Consider the following 22429-nt stretch of genomic DNA (forward strand, 5'->3'; position numbering starts at 1 on the left):
CTAGACAATCTTTTTGTAGTATTATTGTATTTTTAATATTGTGTCCACTAAATGCTCTAGAATATGGTCTTCAAGATTGCCATGAAAGTGTCAGGAATCTCGGAGGCTAACTTTATATTTTATTGCTGCATTATTTTTGTTACAGTGTAGTGCGACAATTAAAAGCGCAGCACGCCAAAGAAACCGAAGGCACCCGAAGCCGCTATGGCGTCTGGCCAGCGCGCGTTTGTTCAGAAACTGAGCAAGTAAGGCATGCTTGACGATTTCCCGGATAATATGCCGCCGAGCTTGCTTATGTGTTATGTTGTGATGTACAAAACCAATGCTTTTGGTCCTATCTGCTGACACAGAACCTGTGTTAATAGGGCTGGGCGTTGGGACATTGTGCTCTCTCCCGTGGCACTTTGCATTCGCTTTGGCGTGACATTTGTGCGTTATTTCCCTTGCAGACAAGCGAACGCGGATGTCAGACGCCAGATTGCGAGTACTGCAGCGGAGAGAGATTTCGCTCATGGATTTGGCGGAACACAAGGCAGTGTCTGTATCTGCTTGTTGCCTCGTTCTTTCCAGAGACGATTGCGAAATTAAACTGCTGTCAATCCATTATACGTTCCTAACAAGGCGCACATTGTCTTTTTGTAATTTTAATGACACATCTTTCTCGCAATGTAGTGTTCAGTTTTGTATTCTCTAGGAAGGTACCGACAATGGCGACAAATAAAAATAAGACCGTTTATATATTGCCTGGGAAGTAGTGCAAATTTTACATTCCGTATGTATGTATGTGTGTGTGTGTATCCCCTTCAGGCACTGTCAGTGCGATATAATGTATCAAAAGGGGAAAATAAAACATAAAAATAATGATGTGTCAATCTGTCGCATATAACACTTCTGATTGGACCTGTGCTGTAATTTTGGACTACAATATAAGTTGTGGTTCGAACAATTTGTGTGGAGTGTTTCAGTAAAATAAGTTGGAAGGCAGACACCTGGATTATTGCTTTTAATATCACTATGTTGTCATGTGTAGCAAGTTCACTTCTTTTGTTTTTCAAAATGTTTTACATCAGGCATATTTTTTAAGGGGCTTATAGGTGCTTTGCATATTCAAGTACGTTAGGCAGGAAATAGTTGACATTCTTATATCTGTCATTCCACATGTAGTCCACATTGTGTAAATTTTGTAAACTATACAAAAGCCACTCAATAATTAAGAATTCTTAAACTGTTCAGCAACTTTATGCCTTTAATGCAAAGATGCAAGAAATGTGAAACCAAATTTTCAGTAAACAATTATTTCTTGACTTGTCAATGTTGTAAACTACATGATATTGACTAATTATTTGGATGCAAGAAGTTAACTGTATTCAAGCTCACTTCTGCAAACACAACCCGCCGTGGTTGCTCAGTGGCTATGGTGTTGGGCTGCTGCGCACGAGGTCGCGGGATCGAATCCCAGCCATGGCGGCTGCATTTCGATGGGGGCGGAATGCGAAAACACCTGTGTACTTCGATTTAGGTGCACGTTAAAGAACCCCAGGTGGTTGAAATTTCCGGAGTCCTCCACTATGGCGTGCCTCATAATCAGAAAGTGGTTTTGGAACGTAAAACCCCATAATTTTTTAACTTCTGCTAACACAATCACTACAATATTAGTGCACTGAGTTGTAGAGGCAATATGCTTTAAAAAATGCTGTTTGGTCAAGCTTTAACATATGCTTTAAACACAACTTTACAGGTTCCTCTCACTGATGTTGTTGAGCCTCTAGACTTCGAGGAGTTCCTTCAACAGCATCAGGATCTGTCTGATCGTGATGCCATCAGTGACTTGCTAGACTTTCCCCCTGATGATGTAGAAGTTGGTATCCTTCCGAGAAAATGTCGAACCATAGAGCCCATTGTGCCAGAGGAGAACCCGTAAGACCATTTTCCTCTGTTATTCTTGTTTCTTAACAGACTTAATTTTTTGAAATATAGTAAACCCTTCGTGGTTGCTCAGTGGCTATGGTGTTGGGCTGCTGAGGATGAGGTCGCGGGATCGAATCCCGGTCACGGTGGCCGCATTTCGATGTGGGCGAAATGTGAAAACAACCATGTACTTAGATTTAGGTGCGCGTTAAAGAACCCCAGGTGGTCGAAATTTCCGGAGTCCTCCACTACGGCGTGCCTCATAATTGGAAAGTGGTTTTGGCACGTAAAACCTCACAATTAAAATTTCTTTTGAAATATAGTAAATGTAAACAAAAATAAACCCTTGCTTTTATATGTCCTGCTTTATTCATGCAAAATTTGCTATAGTACATGTCTCTACGTGGAGTACTTTCTGTGAGAACGTAGCCTCTTAGGGCTTATACAATATCCAGCCAACTTGCCATTAGAACAAGCTATTCAATCACGAAATGTTTGTTGCTCGCTTTCCAGTGTCATCCGAGGCTATCATATGGACATTTAAAAAAAAGCGAAATGCATGAAGCAGAATATTTTCCATCTTCTAAGAATTTTGTTTTGCATGTAATCAGCTTCCCACTTTATTGGTCACTGTGGATGTGAAAGAAAAGTAACTATTGCTTAAAAAATCAACTAATTATGGTTATCCCGGCTGTAAACCTCGCATAATAGCACATAGTAGTTATCAAGGAAAATGTGTGGCAATCAATCTTATTGTAGTGTAGTAATCAGCCTTATATAAAAAAAAAAGATTGAAAGCACGCAGTGGAGAAACCTTGAAAATGAAAGAAATGCATAGGGTATTTGGGATTCTTCATTGAGCTCTGTGGTTAGATGTGCTATCTATTGTTCTTGGCAGAAAAAACTTTTTTTAACGTAACTAAAAAGAACGGAGATTTATGCTTTATATGGGGCGAGATGGTTACCGCCAACACTGATGCAGGGAAGACCTGGACTTCCACATGAGGCAATGCCTGCACACCTACACCTCTGACTGGGTAGTGGTGAGTCGGTGCTACCAGGGCCACAGCTCCAGCGTCATCGTCAGGGAGGCTGCATTGGAGAGGGCAGCCGTTGTGCGCACCACACAGAAGCAGGAGTTCGAGGTGGACGTTTGTGATGAGTTGTCTCGCCATTCACAGCAGCCCCCTCTCTCTCAGGGAGAAGACGTTCCGGTAAGTCTGTCATCCTCTCCTTCTTGCTTATGCTCCCAACATGATCAAGCTAGCTGCAGAGAAAGGGAGACCTCTCCTAAAGCATTCCATTTACCCCTTTCCTGTGCTAGCTGCAGCCTCACACTACCACAAAATGCCCTTATTTAATCATTGCTTCTGTTTTGTTACCATCCCAGACTTAATATACATTAACTGTTACTTCAACTGAACCACTGGATATTTGTCTCAAACATCAAATATTATGACCATGTTCACATTTTTCTCCCAAGCAATGATATCATCTGCTCTCTGCCGGTCATTTTGCCCTTGTTCCACCTCTTAATTAATCGCCCCACATTCATTTAATCTGTCACGGGGGCTTACCACCTGTATGCAGGAGCTGAAAACATTTTGCTACGAGACTTGAAGTACCAAGCTGGGGCCCATGACAGTTTCATTCATTTATTTTACCCTCAAGGTACATAGTACATAATACAGGGGAGGGGCTAAGAGAATACAAAGTAAACATCGGTAAAAGTAACTCAAACAAAATAACAGCAGTAATAATTCCAAATTTTGAGTTGACATCCGATGATAACAAACAGAGGTACAAAAGATACGAATACAAATGTGATGTACACAATGGTTAAGAGGTTCGAAAAACATTATGTACAGTAGATTTACAAAATGCATTGTTAACTTTTTGATCATGATGCTGATGAAAACGCTGCAATAGAGAAAGATACATACACGGAGGCAAGACAAATGGTAAGTATATTACAAAAGTTCGTTTTCAAGTGCGTTTCTAAACATAAATGGATTAATTATACCTGTTAATGAAGGGGATAAGCTGTTCCAGTCTTTGCTAGTCACTGGTAAGAATGAATTCGCGCCCATGATAGTATTGAAATGTGATATGCTAACTTTCTGATTATGATCATGGCGAGAAGAAATGAAAGGTGCGGGCCTGATCCAAAGAGAGTGTAAAAAGGTGTTATGGGGGGATAATAGATTTTGTGAAAAAGAGAAATGGCGTGAGTGTTTTCGGCGGTCGGATAAGAGAGGCAGGTTTAATAAACATATCATGTGTGTTACGCTTGCTGTCCGATTGAAGTTATTTAAAATGAAACGGGCTGAGCGGTTTTGTATAGTTTCCAGTATGTGTATTAGTGTTGAATGCCAGGGATCCCATATTGATGAAGCATACTCAAGTTGTGAGCGAACATAAGTGGTATACAGTAATTGTTTTAATGAGATATTGTAGTAACTATATACCATTAGATATTGTGATAACTAATGGTAGATGTGCAACCGAATTGCAAACTTCGTATAGCTTTGTATCACTAATGAACTCTCATGTAGAAACTAGAAGTCAACTTTAAAAATACAACACTGCATGAGCAGCATACTGTCCCATCCATTATTTTATGAAGGTGTAGGTTGGCACATTCCTTCTTGTACAGATTATGTGCCTCCATGCCTCAGCCATATGTCCTCATTGTGGCCCATTATCCTCTTCTTGCTCTTACTTCCCCTTTACTGCCTGGAACAGAGTAGCTCACTAGAGTATTCTGCTCTAGGCACACACGTAAGCCTTTCGTTGTAAGCAAGTATTCTCCTGCACGCAGCCCTCACCAGCGGACAGCATTTCCTCTGTGGAGTTCCGGTGTGCCAGTGCAGCTGAGACTCCGCGTGGAAGTTGGGCCAGCAGCGTCTTCGACCTGCGCAATTCGGCGGCCGATCCACTGGTGCCATCCCTGCTTGAGCGCACACCTCCTGAGGAATTAGATCACCGGAATGCGGCTCAGCGTCTCGAAAGGCGTCACGATGCCCTGTTTGAGCTGTACCCTCTCCAGGATGAGGTGAGCACTTGCCGCAGCTCCTTCTGTCACTGTGTCGCAGCCCTCGAATTACTTGCAGATGTGGAATTAGATTTTGTTCTCTGCGATGTGGCTGGTAAAACTGGTAAAATAAAAGGTCAGAGTCTTTGCAGAAAAAGACACGATGGAGTTGAAACTGGTGATTGCTTATTCTGTGGAAATCGGATGAGCAATTCTAAATAGTGAAAAAAAAATCATGTTTTAAAGAGTATTCCCAAATAAACAGTAAATTTAACAAAGAGTTCAGTAGTATTTCAAATTTGCACTGTAAATCAGCGTTTTTCACTATGTGAAGGTCACTTTTAAGTTTTGGAGTACCGTATTTATTCGAATCTAGGCCGATAGTTTTTTTCAAATAATCGTATTCCAAACCCCAGGGTCGGCTTATATTCGAGGATTTTAAAAAACGCACCAGTTTTTCATTGAAACTGCTAAATATGGTGCATAGCTAGCGCCATCTAGAAAAGTCAGTATCGCAGCCGCTACTAGCCATGCCAGTAGCCAACCGTACACAAGCGAGGTCGCCATTTTGACCTGTGTCGTGTCGGCCCTATCGGTGTGCGGCGTGGTGTTATCGCGATGGCACCAAGCAGGAGATGCCACTACAGTGCCGCTTTCAAGTGAAAAGTTGTGATAGCCGCATCGTTGAACCTTCAAGCCGGGCGGGACTTCAGCGTCGACAAGAAAAACGTCCGTCGTTGGAGGGGACAATGACAGCAGCTTTTTGCGTGCGCCGCAACGAGGATAGCATTTAGCAAACCAAAGAAAGGCCGTCACCACAAAGTGGAGACAGTTTTGGCCGACTTTGTTCGGACGCAGAGAGCAGCTGCCCCTCCAGTGATAACATAAGTGCTCTAAGCGAAAGCTAGGGAGCTTTTGAGGGAGTGAGGCCTGACGCCAAAGGATTATAAAGCCAGCCGGGGCTGACTTCAGAAATTCATGAAGTGCTTCGGCCTGAGCCTCCGACGTCGCACTTCAATCACCCAGAAGCTGCCAAGCAATTTCCAAGAAAAGCTGATAGCTTTTCAGCGCTACGTGCTGCGAAAGGGAGAAGCGGCAGGCTATGACCTTGGGCAAATCAGCAACACCAACCAGACGGCTGTGTATTTTGATATGCCAGTGGCGTACACCGTGAACGAAAAGAGTGCCAAGGAGGTGAAGGTGCGCTCTGTGAGCTACGAGAAGCGGCGCACAACTGTGACGCTGTGCTGCACAGCTGATGGACATAAACTCCCTCCTTACATGATGTTTAAAAGGAAGACACTGCCTGCTCGAGAAACTTTCCCAAGAAATGTCATTGTGCGGGCAAATGAGAACGGCTGGATGACAGGTGCGATGGTGGAAGAGTGGGTTAAGATTGTGTATTGATGGCATCCAGAAGCCCTTTTGACAAAGAACTCACTCCTTGTCGTCGACTCTTACCATGGGCTTTTGACTGACAACGTGAAGGCTGCGCTCGCCCAAGCGAACACGGACCTCACTGTCATACTGGGCGGCGTGACGGGCCAGTTGTAGCCACTTGATGTCTGCATCAACAAACCTTTCAAGGATCGTCTGCGGAAATATTACACGCACTGGTTGACTGACGAAGACCACATGCTAACGGCAACGGGCCGCATCAAACGTGCATCGCTATCGCAGCTGTCGGGCTAGGTAGCTGCAGCGTGGGATGACATTCCAGGTACTTTGATCGCGCGCGCCTTTAAAAAGGGTAGCATATCTAATGCGCTTGATGGTACCGAAGATAGTGCACTGTTTGAAGGTGACAGTGACAAGGAACACAGCGGCGAGTCTAGCAGCGACGACGACGTTGAATGAGCTCTGCACGTTCAGATTCAATAAATGCTGTTTGCATTTTGTGAACGCTGTCCTTGCTTTTTTTGTTGACTTCGGACTTTAGGGGGTCGGCTTAGAATCGGGGTCGGCCTAGATGTGAGTAAATACGATATTCCTCATGTCTATTAACACAATAACATTAAGGGTACCGTGTCGCAGAAAACACGATGTTGGCATCAGCATCTGGTGCCAAAAATTGCCGTATACATTTAGGTATATGTATATGCCATGCCTTGCTATATGACATGCGGTATGTGCAGCTTATATTGCCACCCTATTCTATCACTAATGTTGCTGTTATGTTGTGTTACGTTCTTGACAAAGTTATTCCTCGGAATTTTGAGAATGACAGTTTACAAACAAATGTCATGAAACAAAACACCAACAATGCATGTCTTTTATGTTACGTCTTCTCAGACTTAAATATTAAACATGTGAGACCATAACAGAAACCTGAAAATGATGTAATTTTCTTGGCGCGGCTGTACACTATCTCCGGGATCGGCCTACGCAAGAGAACACATTTCTGCCAGAAAGCTCGCCTTCGTACACAGCGTTCGCCGCCAGTGTTTCCTTGTAAACATTACAGTTACATAACCTGCAGTTGCCGGGAACCATGAGAAAGCAGCCAGGGATCTTTTAAGAGGAAGCTTTAGCTCAAGTGCTCCTATCTAAATACATGTAAAAGGAGAATTCGTTTTTCTCGGCAACCACTGCACCAAATTTGACGAGGTTTGTTGCATTTAAAAGACAAACTTAAAATCTAGTGAATGTTGGTTTCGAAGTTTTGAGTTAGATCGTCAATTTTTTATTAAATATTGGCAAAAATCGAAAATTTTCAGGAAATGAAACTATCAAGTTTACAACTCTGTAACTTAACCACTAAAAATGATAATACAATTCTGTGAATTGCATCTAATAGTACATCTAAAGCGGACAAAATTGATATGTTACACATGAATATAAAAAGAATTTACTCATAGAGAAATACAACTTTTGCAAAACCGTTGTAACCAACGTAACAAATTCACGTAAGATGTAAAATGACATATTGAATTTGTCCGCTTTGAATGACCTAATGGATGCCGTTTACAGAACCGCGATATCGGTTCTTGATGCAGAGCTATGAATTTATAAACTTCGTGCTTCTATTTTTTTCAAACGGTCAAATATTTGAAAATCGTTTTAAGAAAATTCAAGCCCTTAATCGAAATTCCGCTTCCAACAGTCACTAGAATTTAACTTTCTCTTTCAAATGCGACAAATTTCATCAAAATCGGTCCAGGGGTTATCTCGTAAAAACGTTTTTGCGTTTTACATGTATTTGAATAGGCCGCGTCGGAGTTGGGCCCGAGCTAAAGCTTCCTCTTAATGCTCTCTCATTCCACTCTTAAAGGCAAAGTTTGAGTGCCCTCCAAATTTTGGATTGAATGCTCACATCAAATCTATACTCCCTTCAGAAGTCAGCTAATGATGATTTAGCTGTAGTTTATTATGAACTTGTACTGCATCCAGTGCTGTCATAGACCACGAACTGATGATTTTACATGAAAAGGTTTGAAGATGCCAACACTTAGCTTTATGTTTATCAGTCCACTTGACCAGCTGCTTAATTATACACTAGCTGAATTATTGTTTAACATTGGCAACTTCACATAAAAGCATTCTCTACAGGTATTGTGTGTGCCCACATGCATGTTCCTGCACTGCCTATATATTGCCTGCAGGTAAATTCCTCATAATAATTTCTTGACTTGTAGGAGGAAATCATTGAAAGGCGGATGCCTGCTGAGCCACCACGTGAACACATGGCTCACCGAATTCTGGTTCGATGCCTGGCTCTCAAGTATGTTGTCTCTCACAGTTTTCTCTGCTAGTACTTTGCTGCTATGCCTTTTCAGCGCTGTAGTGTTGTTGCTTATATTTTCTGCTGGCTATATTTTCTGCTAGCTTTATCTTTTAGCTTTTATTCATATCTACGAATTTAAAATTTTTTTCTTCCGGTTTTTAGTCGTCTTTGTTCTATATTTATGTAATGGTTGTGTAATGTGCTTTGTGCTTTTATTAACCCTTTATAGAGAAGTGTTGCCTATAGGCAACATATCAAAACAAATTTTCTCTTGCTGTTTTTAAATATTGAGTACAACGTTTCTGTTTAAATGTCTTGGGCCACACTGAATGACAGGAGCAAGCGCGACTGACTCTCTTTTCAAAGCAAGGTCAGAGGAGGCAGGCCGATGCAACATATCCAGCTGCACTGGTGTCACATGTGTGATGTAAAGCAAATGAAATGTACACCTACGGTTCCCATATGATGAGAGCTGTCTATACAACGTGAAAACGAAGCCTTAGGTGGCTTGGGTGAATCGCACAAACAAGCACAAAACAAGCATCTAAACCACATCATTGATGATAATAAGCTCCTGATAACAATGTGAAGCAATTAGCATTCCCCACATGCATTCCCTGGTAAAGATTACTGTTGCGCGAGCTGCCGTGGCGAAGGCAGCTTGCGACGGGAGGGTGACATCAGTAGTCTTTCATATACAAAAGAACCAGCCTAGCAACTGATTTTATTGTTGTTGCAGCACTGCTATGGGTAGTCAACGCATAGTTAAGACTCCTGATGAGCAGCGTGAATACGAGGGGTGGCAAGGGGAAAAGAAACGGCAATACAACCAGCGGCTGCATGCTGCCAAAATGACCATTGCTACCATTACATTAAAGCAATAAAACATTGCATAACCCCCACAGCACTGAGGGGGTTATGCAACCAGATGTCGCTGGGCATCCACTTTCGCAGGCTAGGGATGGCAAGTGCATTTTTTCATTTTACAGCCTTCCTTTTCGCTAGCTTTCTGAAAACACAAATGGTTTTTCTCCACTTCTCGGTGCATAGTGCGTGCTCGCGTACATAATCTAGGAATACATACGAGGCCCGATTAACGGTCTCGTATACAAGACACACTTGTTGGCCAAACGGATGTTCAATTCGCCACAGAAACGTCAGGAACAGCATTGAAAGGATGCCAGCATTCTTATTAAGTGTCTAGGTGCATGTACTGTCACCGGAGCTGGTGCGTGCGCACCTGTATAATTAAGAAATGTGTACTATGTCTTGTGACAGTGGCCTCTTTCCATTCTTCCTATGCATCAACGCATAACACGGCTGTGTTGCGGCGAAGCTGGCCAGTCAAGTTCAAATTGCATATCCGGCAAAGGCCAATTTTAAGATAGAAATAATGGCAGTTAGGGCCCATAGAAGTGTGTGGGTGCTGGCCAGGACCTTCGGTCGGGATCGGTTTAACCAAAAAATTTACTTAATTCGAGTCGAATTAACAGAAATCTACTGTAGAGCCTAATGGGCGCCATATTTATTGCTGCTTGTTATATTCTGTGTGATGGTCATATGTATAGAGACAGTTTTTCCGACAATGTTATTGCTGTGCATGTTGTACTTACACTTCGATGCAACCTGCCTGTGCCTTTTTGTCTCGTTTTTGTCTTCATTGCTGAACATGTTTGTCATTCTTTAAAGACTTGAGCTGGAGGTTGAGCCAATCTTTGGAAGCATGGCCATTTATGATGCCAAAGAGAAAAAGAAGGTGAGCTGGAGCTGTGGTTTTGGAACTCATACATTTCCTATGTTTTTTTTTTAAGAAGAAGAAGTTTATTTTACCACATAAGTACACTGATATATACAAAGCGGTAGGGATGGCAGGATAAAAGCTGCATAATGGCAGCTTGACTAGTCCCACCTCCTCATGAACAACAGGCAGCAACATGGCAAGATATTCGTAGTACATACTTGTGGCAGGGTCAATATATACATATTCACAGACACATATATATACACACATTTATACATATATATACACATACGCACATGCATATCCGCATACATGTATGCAAGAAAACCAGAAATGACAACTTTGAAATAGCAAAAAAATACTTTTCAACCGACAAACCAAAAAGTTAATCATTCACAGAAATTTTTGCAGTAATGTGCTCTTGGATATATGGCGTATGTTTACATCACTTAGACTATATTTGTTAAGTGTAGAGGGAAGACAGTAGGAGAGTGCTTGAAGGCCATAGTTAGTCCGAGGGCGTGGGACTTCCCAGTGTTCCGTATATGGATTTAGGCGAAAAGAAGAATTTCGCTGCAAGTTCGCGATGCTTATGATATGATTAGTACCCTTAATCATGTCACGTTTAAAAGAACACATAAGTTAATACTCGTAAAGAATCAGAATCAGAATAAAAAATTTATTATTAGAAGTTGGGTCACAATTAGACTATATAATTAGAGGTGGTCTACTCGTAAAATCTTCCTATGTAATTTCCTATGCGCTTTTCATTTCCCCCCCTTCAGGCTCTTTTGATTGTGTGTTGTTTCCATTCTCTTGTGCTTTAGGGCTTCTCAGAATGCCTGTCTCAGTAATGCCACTGCCCAGCAGTTAGGCCCGCTCTCCTAATATGGCTAAGGTATTTTGCCACGATGCAATTGAATGTACAGCAAAAGAAGACAAAGCAAGAGAGAGAGAGAGAGAGAGAGAAATGCATCTGCAAGCAGAATTAAAGTCAAACCTCAAGATAACGAGGTTGTGTACGACGTGAAAATACTTTCATTATAACTTGTAATACGAGCATATATTCATGACATGCTCAAATTGGTGAGAAAATTTAAGATTTACTTCATTATATCCTATAATTTGCTATATTGAGGTTTGTATAACTTTCGCAGAAGCGTGTCACAGTTTGCAAACATTTGATTATATTTGTAATCACATCGTTGGAGAAGAACTTGCTTTTCTTGCTGTTGCACCTCCACTCATTGCAAGTTCAATTTTTGCAATGCACTATTGCTGTTGGTCACAGTTTGCAGCATTGCCAATGTCCGTACATTTTTAATTTAGGGTATGCACATATCTAATAACTGTATTTAAATGTTTTTCGTGCATTTTCTGATAAATTGTGGTCATGGACACTCTTGAATGGTAAGCTTTCAATTGCTCAATGAAAGTATGGGTCCCTTGTTTACGGCTAACGACCTTAGCTACACACATAGACATTGTTTGTCCTCGTTAAGCTTTCGTTCTGAAGTGGTTCGTATTGTACTAGTTTGCAGTGCTTGTTAAACTATAGTAGCTGAATATTTGGGGTGTGCAAATATCAAAATTTTCGCATTCAAAGAGAATATGAATACTTAGCATTGAATATCGAATTGAATATTGAATAATGATGTGCATGTGCATTTTATTAGCAAGTTGCTTTATTTTAACATGTTCAAACATTGCAATTACATTGTCATTGGTAAAAATATTAAACTAGTAAGCCATTATACTAAAAGATTGTGTATTTGGCTCATGTTAGTTTTGGAAAATTGAATAATTTCTTCTAGTTGTCTATTCTTGGCAACCTGTGCCTTAATATACTGCATCAATTTCTCGTAGGCTCAGAGGCATTTGACCCTGTGGCAGTTGTCGCTCATCACATTTGCTATAAAGCAATAAGCTCAGAATTGGGGGTGGAACCTGCAAAAGAGTGCACCCTTGCTGTTCACAAATCTGTGCCACTTGCTATTGAGGGGCTGGCTTTTCTGCAAAGCTTAGATGTGTAGTGGCTAAGCGTGTTTACAGGTGAAATTTCGGAGTAGCATGAAATCATAGCAAAATTCAGCACAAGATCAGAGACAGTTTCTTAGGTTAGATAGAAATAAACGTTAGGAACCATGTTTTCTCCCGCACAGCCAGCAATATAATTGATTCGTGTAGAATATCCACATCCAATCGTATATTCAAAATTTCTTAAATACTTAGTTTTTGAATTCAATACGAATATTAAAAATATGATATTCGATCATATTCAAAATTTTCTATTATTCGCACACTCCTACTGAATATGTAAAATTTCCTTTTTTTGGTTTCTCTTGCCCTGCCTGCTCTCAGGTTTCGGAGAACTTTTACTTCGACATGAACTCTGAACCTATGAAGAGGATGCTCTCTGACCACATTCCTTACCATGACATCTCGACGCTTTGTCGATCTTGCATCTTCAACATCACATACCCATCACCTGACCTGTTTCTAGTCATCAAGGTAAGGAATAACCTTTTACAGTGGAGCATGAGCTAGGATGTGCTGCGTCTGAATAAGTGGTTGCTGATTATTATATTTGTTCGTTATAACACTAGGTTTTATTTTAATTTCAGCCTAAAAGTCCAGGTCGCACTATGTTTAGAACTGTGCTGCAGTAACAATGCAAGGTTTCCTTTCATCCTTTTTACTGCATTGGGCGTTGCTGCTATAGGTTGCTGAGCTATGGAAGAAAGACAGTTGAATATGTTATTCCATATTTTGCAGCCTCCTCAAACATCTAGAAGGGAAAATGATGTAGCATAATGCAATAACAGCTTAAGGACGTGATTAGTAGAAGGGACCTGATTGGGCCTTAAGTTATGCTGCTCGAAGCAGTGACAATAACTAACCATGATAGCTAAGTTAGGCATATCATTGGCATCAGTGGCAGTTGTGAATTTTGGTTTCACTGTTATGAGTGACACATGTAGTTTCTATCCAACTGAGTTCTAACATTGGAAACTTTACAGGATACTAAAGGGGCCCTGAAATACTTTTCTAACTAATCATAGAATGACCTCACTGACCTCACTATTGAAGGACATTGCCTCACAAATCTCCTTCCACAAGATTTCTGTATACTTCAAATATAAGTAGTGTTAGAGGTAGTTATTGTGGCGTGCAAGTACTCCAATATGAATGAATTGAATCAAATAGTGAACATTCAAATAATTTGATTTCTGAATTGAGTATTTATTATTCGATTTTTTGGATATTGGGTATCTTCAATGTGGAGACCTCTGCAGTGCCTCGTGTCATGTGCACCTCAGAGCTCCTCATGCTCAATGCCACCCACGTGAGCGTTTCACTCCATTTTCGGCATAGAAGGAGCACTGAGCGCACCACAGACGGGCCGCTCCAGTTGACACGGTCACAGACTTTGCTCACTGCGAGCACTCCCCAACGTTGGCCCTATGCAGGATTGTACACACAGTGCCTGAAGGCCACGTTTTGCACAATGGCACCATGTCGGCCGGGGCCGCCACTGTCGATAGTGTTCGTCTGGGCAGACAGAACCGATCGAAATGATAATGCGACGCAGACAGAGGAAACGGCAACAATAGCATTGTGTATTTTGCAAAGTGCGAAAGCATGTGCGAAAGTTGGGCTGATTAGCCGCCAATAGGCATGCAGATTGTGTTGTATACACGGCGACAAACTTCACACTGCTTCAACTGCCATCAATCTAACCCGCATGCGGGATTTTGGGACCGAGCATTGATGAGCCACCCATATGAACATATTATCGGCAAGCTTTCCGCAACAGATTGCAATCCGTTATCACATTGGCCAGTGGTGAATTTGCAGCAAACACTGCCTGAGTTGTTAGGCCTAATTGACACAGCTTCATCAGGTGTTCGTGACTAAAGTTATGGGGTGCTGAATCAATGCAGATCTATTAACAGCAGCTGCACGACACTCGGAAAGCTTACCAACTGCCTCTCAAACGAAAGTGAGGGTACAGGATGGCATTGCATGGAAGTTGTTCATGGCTGCCACCAATGCGATGCACTGTACTGCAGCCTCTCATTCCTGTTGCCATTCGTAGATGAACATTGGTGGCTTCTTGTAGCTTTGAGCAACCCGTCGCAAGACTAGCTTTAGTTTTAGTGTCATGACAGTGAAAGTGTGATGACCCAGTTGCATGCATTTGCGCGGATGGTGGATGAACAAGTCTGGGGGGGGGGGGGAGGCTGCTGCTAACGACATTGTGAAGGAAAGAACAAGCGATTTTTATTTATTTTTGGCATGTGATTGTAAATTTCCTGCTATGTGCAGTGGAATAACATTTGGCTTACATGTTCAGAGGAGCCTCGTCTACAGATAGCAACATTTTCTTATGTTCAAGAACCATTTCAAGACCCCTTTAATGCTTGATTTAGTTGTGTTTCTGTTGTGCATGTTCACATCTTTATCTTTGCAAGGCTGGCTATATCTTCTTGGTCTTTGTGCCTACTTTTATATTGTGCCTGATCTGCCCTCAGCCAGTGCCTAATCGGAAATAAGGTTGTTTCTATTTGCTTTCAGCTTGAGAAAGTTCTACAGGGAGACATCAATGAATGTGCAGAGCCTTACATGAAGGACGAAAAGGTAATTTCAAAAGTTCTTTTGAGTTTGAGAAGAATTCTTGTGTTATACTTATGCCGCATCAGTGCCTTGCTTTGATATTTGTTAGCATTGACTGGAAAACTATATGACACATGCAGAACAAGGACAAGGTTCGTGCCAACGCTCTGGCAACATGCAAGCGCCTGGGCAAGTACCGCATGCCCTTTGCGTGGACAGCAGTCTACCTGCTCAATGTGCTGACAGGGGTCAACAGCCTCGACAAGGACAGTGGCAGCGATCGAGATAGCATTGGCTCAAATAACACCCTGGGTGAGGACCTTGCAGATAACATGCAATGTTTAAATCACTGTGTAAATTCTGGACTTAGCTGTGTGGATTTTTCCTCATGGTGTCAACAAATGCCTAGCAGTGGCCATTGCACACCATTTGTACAGCATTGAAACAACCCTGTTTGTTGAAGAGTAAAAAGAGGTTTGGTGCGTTTTTGCTTGTAACAAGCCTTCTAATATAGTACATATTTAGCTTGTTTAGCTTAGCATAGTTTCTAGTTTAGTAGAACACAGTCTTACTGTGGCCAAACTTGATTCTGGGTTAGTTGGTACATAACTGGTGTAAAATAGATATGCAACAACCACAGGAGGAAGACAACAAAAAAAAGGGGGCATCTCTGTAGTAGAAAGACAGGTACAGAAGGCAGGACCTGCTATAGAAGAAATATAACTTAGTAAAACTTGCTGCTGGGCTAGTTCGTACATTATAACTGGTGTGAAACAGAACAGGTGCGCAACAGCCATGGAAGAAAGACGAGGAAGTCTTCCTTCTGTGGTTGTTGCGCATCTATTTCACACAAGTTTACTGTGGTATGTGTGAAAGCACAGCTGTTGTAGTAAGCACAATTTGCTAATATTGTGCGCCCTACTTTATTTCAGGATTAGTTATGGTTAAGATTGCTTTCAAGTATCATATTATTCTGATGGTTTGTATTTTAGCAGTTTCAATCGAAACTACTTATATTTTCTAATGAATTTGTGTTTTCCACCCCGTGTAGACAAGTTTGTTGCACTGTGATACATCATGTTATATGCACTTTTTGTTAATATGCTCTTGGGTCTATTTGTCAAGCAAACCTTGGAATCGTTGTCGGTGAGTTCACCATTTGGATGGTATGGAGTGGTATGGCATGTGCTTTAGTTTGATTGGTAGCATTCTGTTTTTATGTGTATGTACTTGCAACTGCTGAACTGTCATGCTTCCTGATAGTTTGCATAATCTTAATGTCTTTCTTTATGCATTGCATGCTTTTGAAATGCGTTGTGAAGTTTTGGGAAACCGTGTTGTCATCATGCAACTGTATTTGCATCATATCTAAGCCACAGTCTGATTTCTGCCTGCTGTGTGCATGCTGGAGATTATCTGCTGTTTTTGTCTTGTACTGTTTGCATGCAACTGTAAATTGGTATACATTCGTCAAGAAATGGCTGTAGCATGGTTGCAAGATGAGAAAAGTCTTCAGCGGGTGATCAAAAATACTCTCAGGTCGACGTGGCTCTCTGGAACGTCGGGCTGGATCCGAGAAGCGTCGCAGCTGGTCTCCGGATGACTTTGCTAACAGCCTTGACACTTTTCGCCCAGTTACCCTCACTGTGTCAAGCTTTTTCAAGCAGGTGAGGCCCTGTACCCAACAGCTCCGAACAGAATGTATTGCACCAGCTTGTGCGGGATCTTTGAATCATTGAGTTAGGCATGATTTCTAGAATAAAGGTTGACTGTTGAGTGAAAGTACTAAGTTCATTTTTGCAGCTCGAGCCTAGCCTTGATTCTTCATTTTTGGATGTGCTCAAAAGAAGATACCTATCACACTCATTTTGTAACCCTCACTTACAAAATAAAGTAGATTTCAGCGCAGCACATAATTTTATGTAAGAGACAGGATAGGCAAATATTAATAAAGTAAAGTGGTAGACCTAAAATTGCTCGTAATGCAGATTATTTTTCAGCTTTGCTGGATAGTAACAGTTTAACAAAGTTCCTCCTATGATCAGCTGCTTTCCCATTTACACATGACGTTGCTGTTTTTGATGTTCCTGTCACATTGTTTATTGACTTGCTGATTTCTTTTTTTAGTTCGGAAACTGAAACATATATCAGAAGGACATCTCATTGTAGGCACTAGCCATAAGTACTCAAGTCTACATTTTCCCTGTGGCTTTTTATTTCTATTGAAGATAACTCTGATATATATATTTTCTTCCTTTGCATAGCTGCAGGCATTCACATTCTAAGCTGCTAGGAATATGCATAATTATTACGGCATTACACACTTTAATAAACAGTCTAAATGCACTGCCTTACCAAAAATCCTAGTTATTTTTTTCATTTCTCGTATTGCTGTAATTATCAGTTGTTCACATCTTTTCTTTTTTTTTTTTTGTATCTCAGGAAAGTGACAGACTGAGAGATGAAGATCTGTACAAGTTCCTTGTGGACCTCAAGCGGTCAGGCTCAATGCTGAAAAGACTCAAAAGCATTCCAGGTATGCTGCCTAACTTTAGTTGCATCCTAGACTATTAGAAATCTTCAGCTTTGACAGGTGTCTCCGTCTGACAGCATTTTGCCTTTTCCTGGGCTTTGTTAGCTTTAGTTGCTTATGAGACTGAGTGTTTGTTACATGCTAGAACTTGCACAATACAACATGCCATCTGCAAGCTTGAGCATATAGTAGCAGCATCTTTCTATCCTTCCATACTTCCCATGTCTGCCAAGTGAACTGTGCTGAGCGAACTCTTTGTGGCACAAATGTATTTCCTAAAGTATAATGGTATGCTATATTATAGTTGGGTTGACCAGCAGTCGCCTTATGGTTAGACTCGAATATTTAATGCGTGCCACTAGACACATAGTTTCACTGGATGTCTGCTGATGCGAGTTGGATGAATTTGTTGAATTTAAGGGATATTTGCATTTCGAGTGTTTTTAACACACTATTGATTGTGGATGCTGAATTTGATTTTAAGCCTCTGCTTTCCTCAAACACGGTTGGAAATCACAGAATTTAGAAATTTTTTATACCACTTAAACGCTGTAGCTGTTCTACAAAAACACTTTGTAAGTTTTACAACTTACAGGGATTGGTATTAGTTTAACTTCTGCGTTTCATTAATTGCCGAACTTTGGTCTGTTAAACAATGGTTAATCTGTTGTTCTGATTTATGTATGCTATATTTGAAAATTAGAAGGGAGGCAGAACTACACATTTTACATTAGACTTGAAATTATCTTTATGGGAAAGTCATGGACAATTGGGCACTTAGAATGTACTCTGTGTATAAACTGTGGCATTTACAAACAAACCACCTTCTCATCTTTCTGTAAGCTCCCCAGCCGTGCAGTTGTCAATGTATTTACTAAAGTTGCTGTCACCAAACAGAAAGGACAGCTGCAGTGAATGTCTTGATGCCATGGAGTATGCATAAATTTAAGCACAGAAATAACACCCAGAAGAGTGCATGCAGAATACTGAAAGGTTTACATTAGGCTCCTTTAATTCATGACACCTTAGTTTGATTAACCAGTTACAAAGCATTAATTGATTACCTTAAATGTTAGTAAAGTATGAGTAGATGTATAGCACAGTAACACAAAACGGATAGGAGCTAGACACATACAATGTCTAATCATGAATCACCAGCAGGCCTGACTTCTCACTATCTTGGAATTAATAGAGCATTTTAGCTTAGTATAACCATTGTACCATTATTATTGTAACCATTGTAACATTGTACCATTATTTGCATTCCTTGTTTGGCTTATTGACACGCAATTTGTGCATGCACATTTATTTATTACCATGTATTTCATTTTTGTATGTCCACCTGCTATGGTCCCTAATGGGACTGGCAGTATTGAAAATAAATAAATAAACAAATTATTACGGGTACCTACTGCTGCTGAACACACAATCATGTGGTTTACAACAGATTCACAGTTGGGGGAAGTGGTACTGGTTACAGTAACAGCATAACCACAACGCGGAGCTAAAATACTCTAATACAGTCGCCGACTGTTTATTCGGACCTCACGGGGACTGCGGAAATGTCCGAATAAACAGGTGTCCGAAAAATCAGATTAGGAAAAAGAAAAGGAAATCCTTTATTTCCACGCACTTATTCGGGCTCGGCAGTAGGTTTGAAGAAGTCGTGAATGCACCGTTGCACGCTGTTCCGTTTATGCGCAATCAGATAAGCCTGGATCTCTGAGAGGGTCGTATGGCTGAAAGCGCAGTCACTGCTTGTGCACGCTCTGCACGTGACGGCAGCGCAGCACATGATGCGTCATCTTCCGACTCGAAGTCATCGTCTGGCAGTGCAGCAGAAACCTGACGAATGATCTCGTCGTCGTCGAGTTCTGCGCATGTCACTACAGCACTGTCAGCACCTGTGAAATTGTCAAATGAGATGGTGTCCAGAATCGCAATGCAACCACTGCGCAGGTCTCGGCAGAACATTTTTGGTGTCAGTAGGGAGCACATCGGAAGGCGACAAATCCTAGGTCTCCCGGCACCCGCTTGCTGGCATTCCCCAGCACAGTCTGCATGGGCACTGTCGGCGCCATTAGGCACTTGACGTGATGTTTCCGTATGCCGCATTGGATCACCGCAACCTAGACACAGCACACAACGCAAATATCACCACGCCGTCTCGCCGACACCAGTCGCACAAACGAAAAACGTGGCCTACTCGCAGCGTCGTGCACGAGAAAAGAAACAAATCAGCTGCTGGATTGTCTTGACATGGCTTACTAAGCCAAGACCGGAACTGCTGTAGCCACGAACCAGGCAGAAACGATGATGAGTGGGGATTTGCCGTAGCGCCACTTCGCGGGGCAGCAAGGAGGCTCCGTTCAAAACAAAAATGGCATTCAGCAAGCCGAACCATGCACCAGTCAGAGTCGGGGCATTGTGCTCTCGATCGAGTTGGCTCGAGGAGTGTCCGAAAAATCATACGAGAGGTTGCAAGGTGTCCAAACTTTCGACAGTTGTTATACATTATGGTCTATGGGGAGAATAGTGGTGCCGTGAAGCAGACCGAATAATCGAGCATGTCCGAATTTTTGGAGTCCGAAAAATCAGTCGGCGACTGTACAGTCGAACCCCAAGATAAAGAACACATATATAGTGAATTATCAGATATAACAAAGTAAATAGAAGATGTGTCTCGCCAATATTAACACATAACAATATACTACAGTCGAACTCGGCTATATCGAACTCGCAAAAAAACGCCTGTCAGTTCGATATAGAGCATAATTTAATATAAGCCTGCTAAATAATTGGATGTCGTGAAAGCACATACCATTTATAAAATCATTTTATTGATGGAATTAACTCAGTTTCGCATGAAATAGTCCTGCATTTTCTTCTGCTAAGGCAATTTCGCTGCCTGTGATGCATGCACTTCTCCAGATTGTCCAAAGAGTTGGAGCAGCTGAGGTCGCAACCTTCCGCATTCGCGCAGAAGCACCGGACTAGTGCGAGCGCACCAATCACTTCGGAGGACGTGGGCAAAGGACTGTTGTTGCTTTCTTCATTGTGCCCGATTTCACTTGTGCTCGGTACGATGTCGGCAATGTAGTCTTCGTTTTTGGGCTGTCTTGTGGTCGCGAAGCCGTCATTTGCACTCATGAACTCATCCACCGTTGATTCGTCAACAGCTTCCGGAAATTCTTACAGCTCACTCCAAACTTCGGCAACACAGGCAACGGCTTTGTTGCATTCATCAATCAACGAGCACGTGGAAGCCGGCACGGCTGAAGCAATTTCGGATGAACCACTCGTACAGGGCCATGCGTACGCATCGGGCGCCACGGGCACCGGGTCGCGAGTTTGGCCACTTTAGCCCTAATCTTTCCTTATTCTCCAAGATTGTGCCTAGAGTGCTCCTCGGAATCTTTCACGCTGCGGCGACATCCGACTTGTCACCGTGTTCGACCCGATTTGTGATTTCGAGCTTCACGACGAAAGGCGAATTCTGCCGCTTCATCACGGCAACAGTGCGGGAGAAAGCCCACAAGACACACATGCACAATGAACCAGAAAAGCAGCGAGACAACTTGCACTTTCGCCATCTTGCACGACGAGAGCACAAAAGCCTCCGATTGGCTGTCTGAGCAAGTGCTGTGGGTGGGCCAGGATCAGTTTTTTGCAGGAGGGTGTCAACGGCTCGCTCAACGCAGCGTGGTCACGGTAGGGAGAGCGGTTGGATGGAGCCGTGCCGCCGGGTTTCCCTGCCACTGCAAGGGAAAGCCAACTTCTGGGGGCATCTTTACTCCGCTTGATGTTTGATATATCGGGAGTCGCTGCTATTTTTGTTCGATGTAAGCGGAATTCTTGCTATATATACTCATTGTAACTATACCTTGTCCGCAAATTGTTCGATATATAGAATAATTCTATGTAAACGGGTTCGATATAGTCGGTTTCGACTGTATGCTTATACTGATTTAGGATATAACGAAGGTATTTTCATGTTGGATGTGATTTCATTATAGAGAGGTTGAACTGTAGATCAATCACCCACCCCTACCATGTGACAGCTACTAGATGCCACTTGTACACATTTTTCCAGGCACACTGCGCCTGGACATATCCCCGTGTGCGGAGGAAGTACGGTACTGCCTAAGCCCCGAGTTGGCGCGTCTTCATCCATACCCGGATGAGAAAGGCCGCCCAACGAAGGAGATGCTCGAGTTTCCCTTGCGTGATGTCCTCAGGCCAGAGTACATCTACCGGAACCTCCTCTACATCTATCCTCGCTCACTTAACTTTGCCGGCCGGCCAGGCTCAGCGCGCAACATTGCTTGCCGCGTGCAACTCCTCTGTGGAGAGGACGAGGTTACCTGCGCTCTTCCTGTGAGTGTCCGTTTTATTTATGCTGAGAACGGAAACCATGTTGGGGAGGGTAGGGGGGGGGGGGCAAGATAAGAGACAGACTGCACAGAAGGTGAGGTTCAGTCGCATTGGCTTTTAAGTAATTATGGATTTACAAATTTATTTATATTTGCACCTTGGGACTACGCAAGTTTTTGCTCCTTTGCAACTTATTAAAACCTCAAAGGAGATTTACCAATGTCCCAATTGGGAGGCGCACTTGATTGTGTCTTTGCGAAGGGTGTAGATGTGGTAAATGTCAAGTGTTACATTTTGTAATTCACAGTACGTGCACCACTATTTGAATTTCTACTTACACTGTGAGACGAACAGCTTCTTGATGTTGAGAATGTGATGGAAGCCATTACGGGTGTGGAAATAAGTCTCACAGTCGTAGGGGGCACGCCGGGCACATGCGAATGGAAGTGTGAATGGAAGTTATTGCAAACGCAGGTGAGTGTTGGTAAGTATGAGTGG

General features: G+C 42.3%; 1 protein-coding gene across 2 annotated transcripts in view; it reads left to right on the forward strand.

Moving 5' to 3' along the window:
• The first annotated feature begins 156 nt into the window (after positions 1–156).
• Zir (dedicator of cytokinesis) overlaps positions 157–22429 on the forward strand; it is a 70666-nt gene continuing 48393 nt past the window's right edge. The window contains exons 1-14 of one of the 2 annotated variants that reach the window (XM_075671799.1): positions 157–245; positions 450–537; positions 1739–1917; positions 2891–3122; positions 4730–4963; positions 8578–8663; positions 10356–10422; positions 12769–12918; positions 14986–15048; positions 15165–15336; positions 16150–16170; positions 16564–16691; positions 17467–17560; positions 21651–21934. In XM_075671799.1, coding sequence (XP_075527914.1) covers positions 205–245; positions 450–537; positions 1739–1917; positions 2891–3122; positions 4730–4963; positions 8578–8663; positions 10356–10422; positions 12769–12918; positions 14986–15048; positions 15165–15336; positions 16150–16170; positions 16564–16691; positions 17467–17560; positions 21651–21934 — 1839 coding nt within the window. In that variant the 5' untranslated portion in view covers positions 157–204. The remainder of the gene's footprint in view (positions 246–449; positions 538–1738; positions 1918–2890; positions 3123–4729; positions 4964–8577; positions 8664–10355; positions 10423–12768; positions 12919–14985; positions 15049–15164; positions 15337–16149; positions 16171–16563; positions 16692–17466; positions 17561–21650; positions 21935–22429) is intronic. The other variant, XM_075671800.1, reaches the window with a different exon arrangement.

This window comes from Dermacentor variabilis, chromosome 10 (genome assembly GCF_050947875.1).
Source record: "Dermacentor variabilis isolate Ectoservices chromosome 10, ASM5094787v1, whole genome shotgun sequence".
Lineage (NCBI taxonomy): Eukaryota > Metazoa > Arthropoda > Arachnida > Ixodida > Ixodidae > Dermacentor > Dermacentor variabilis.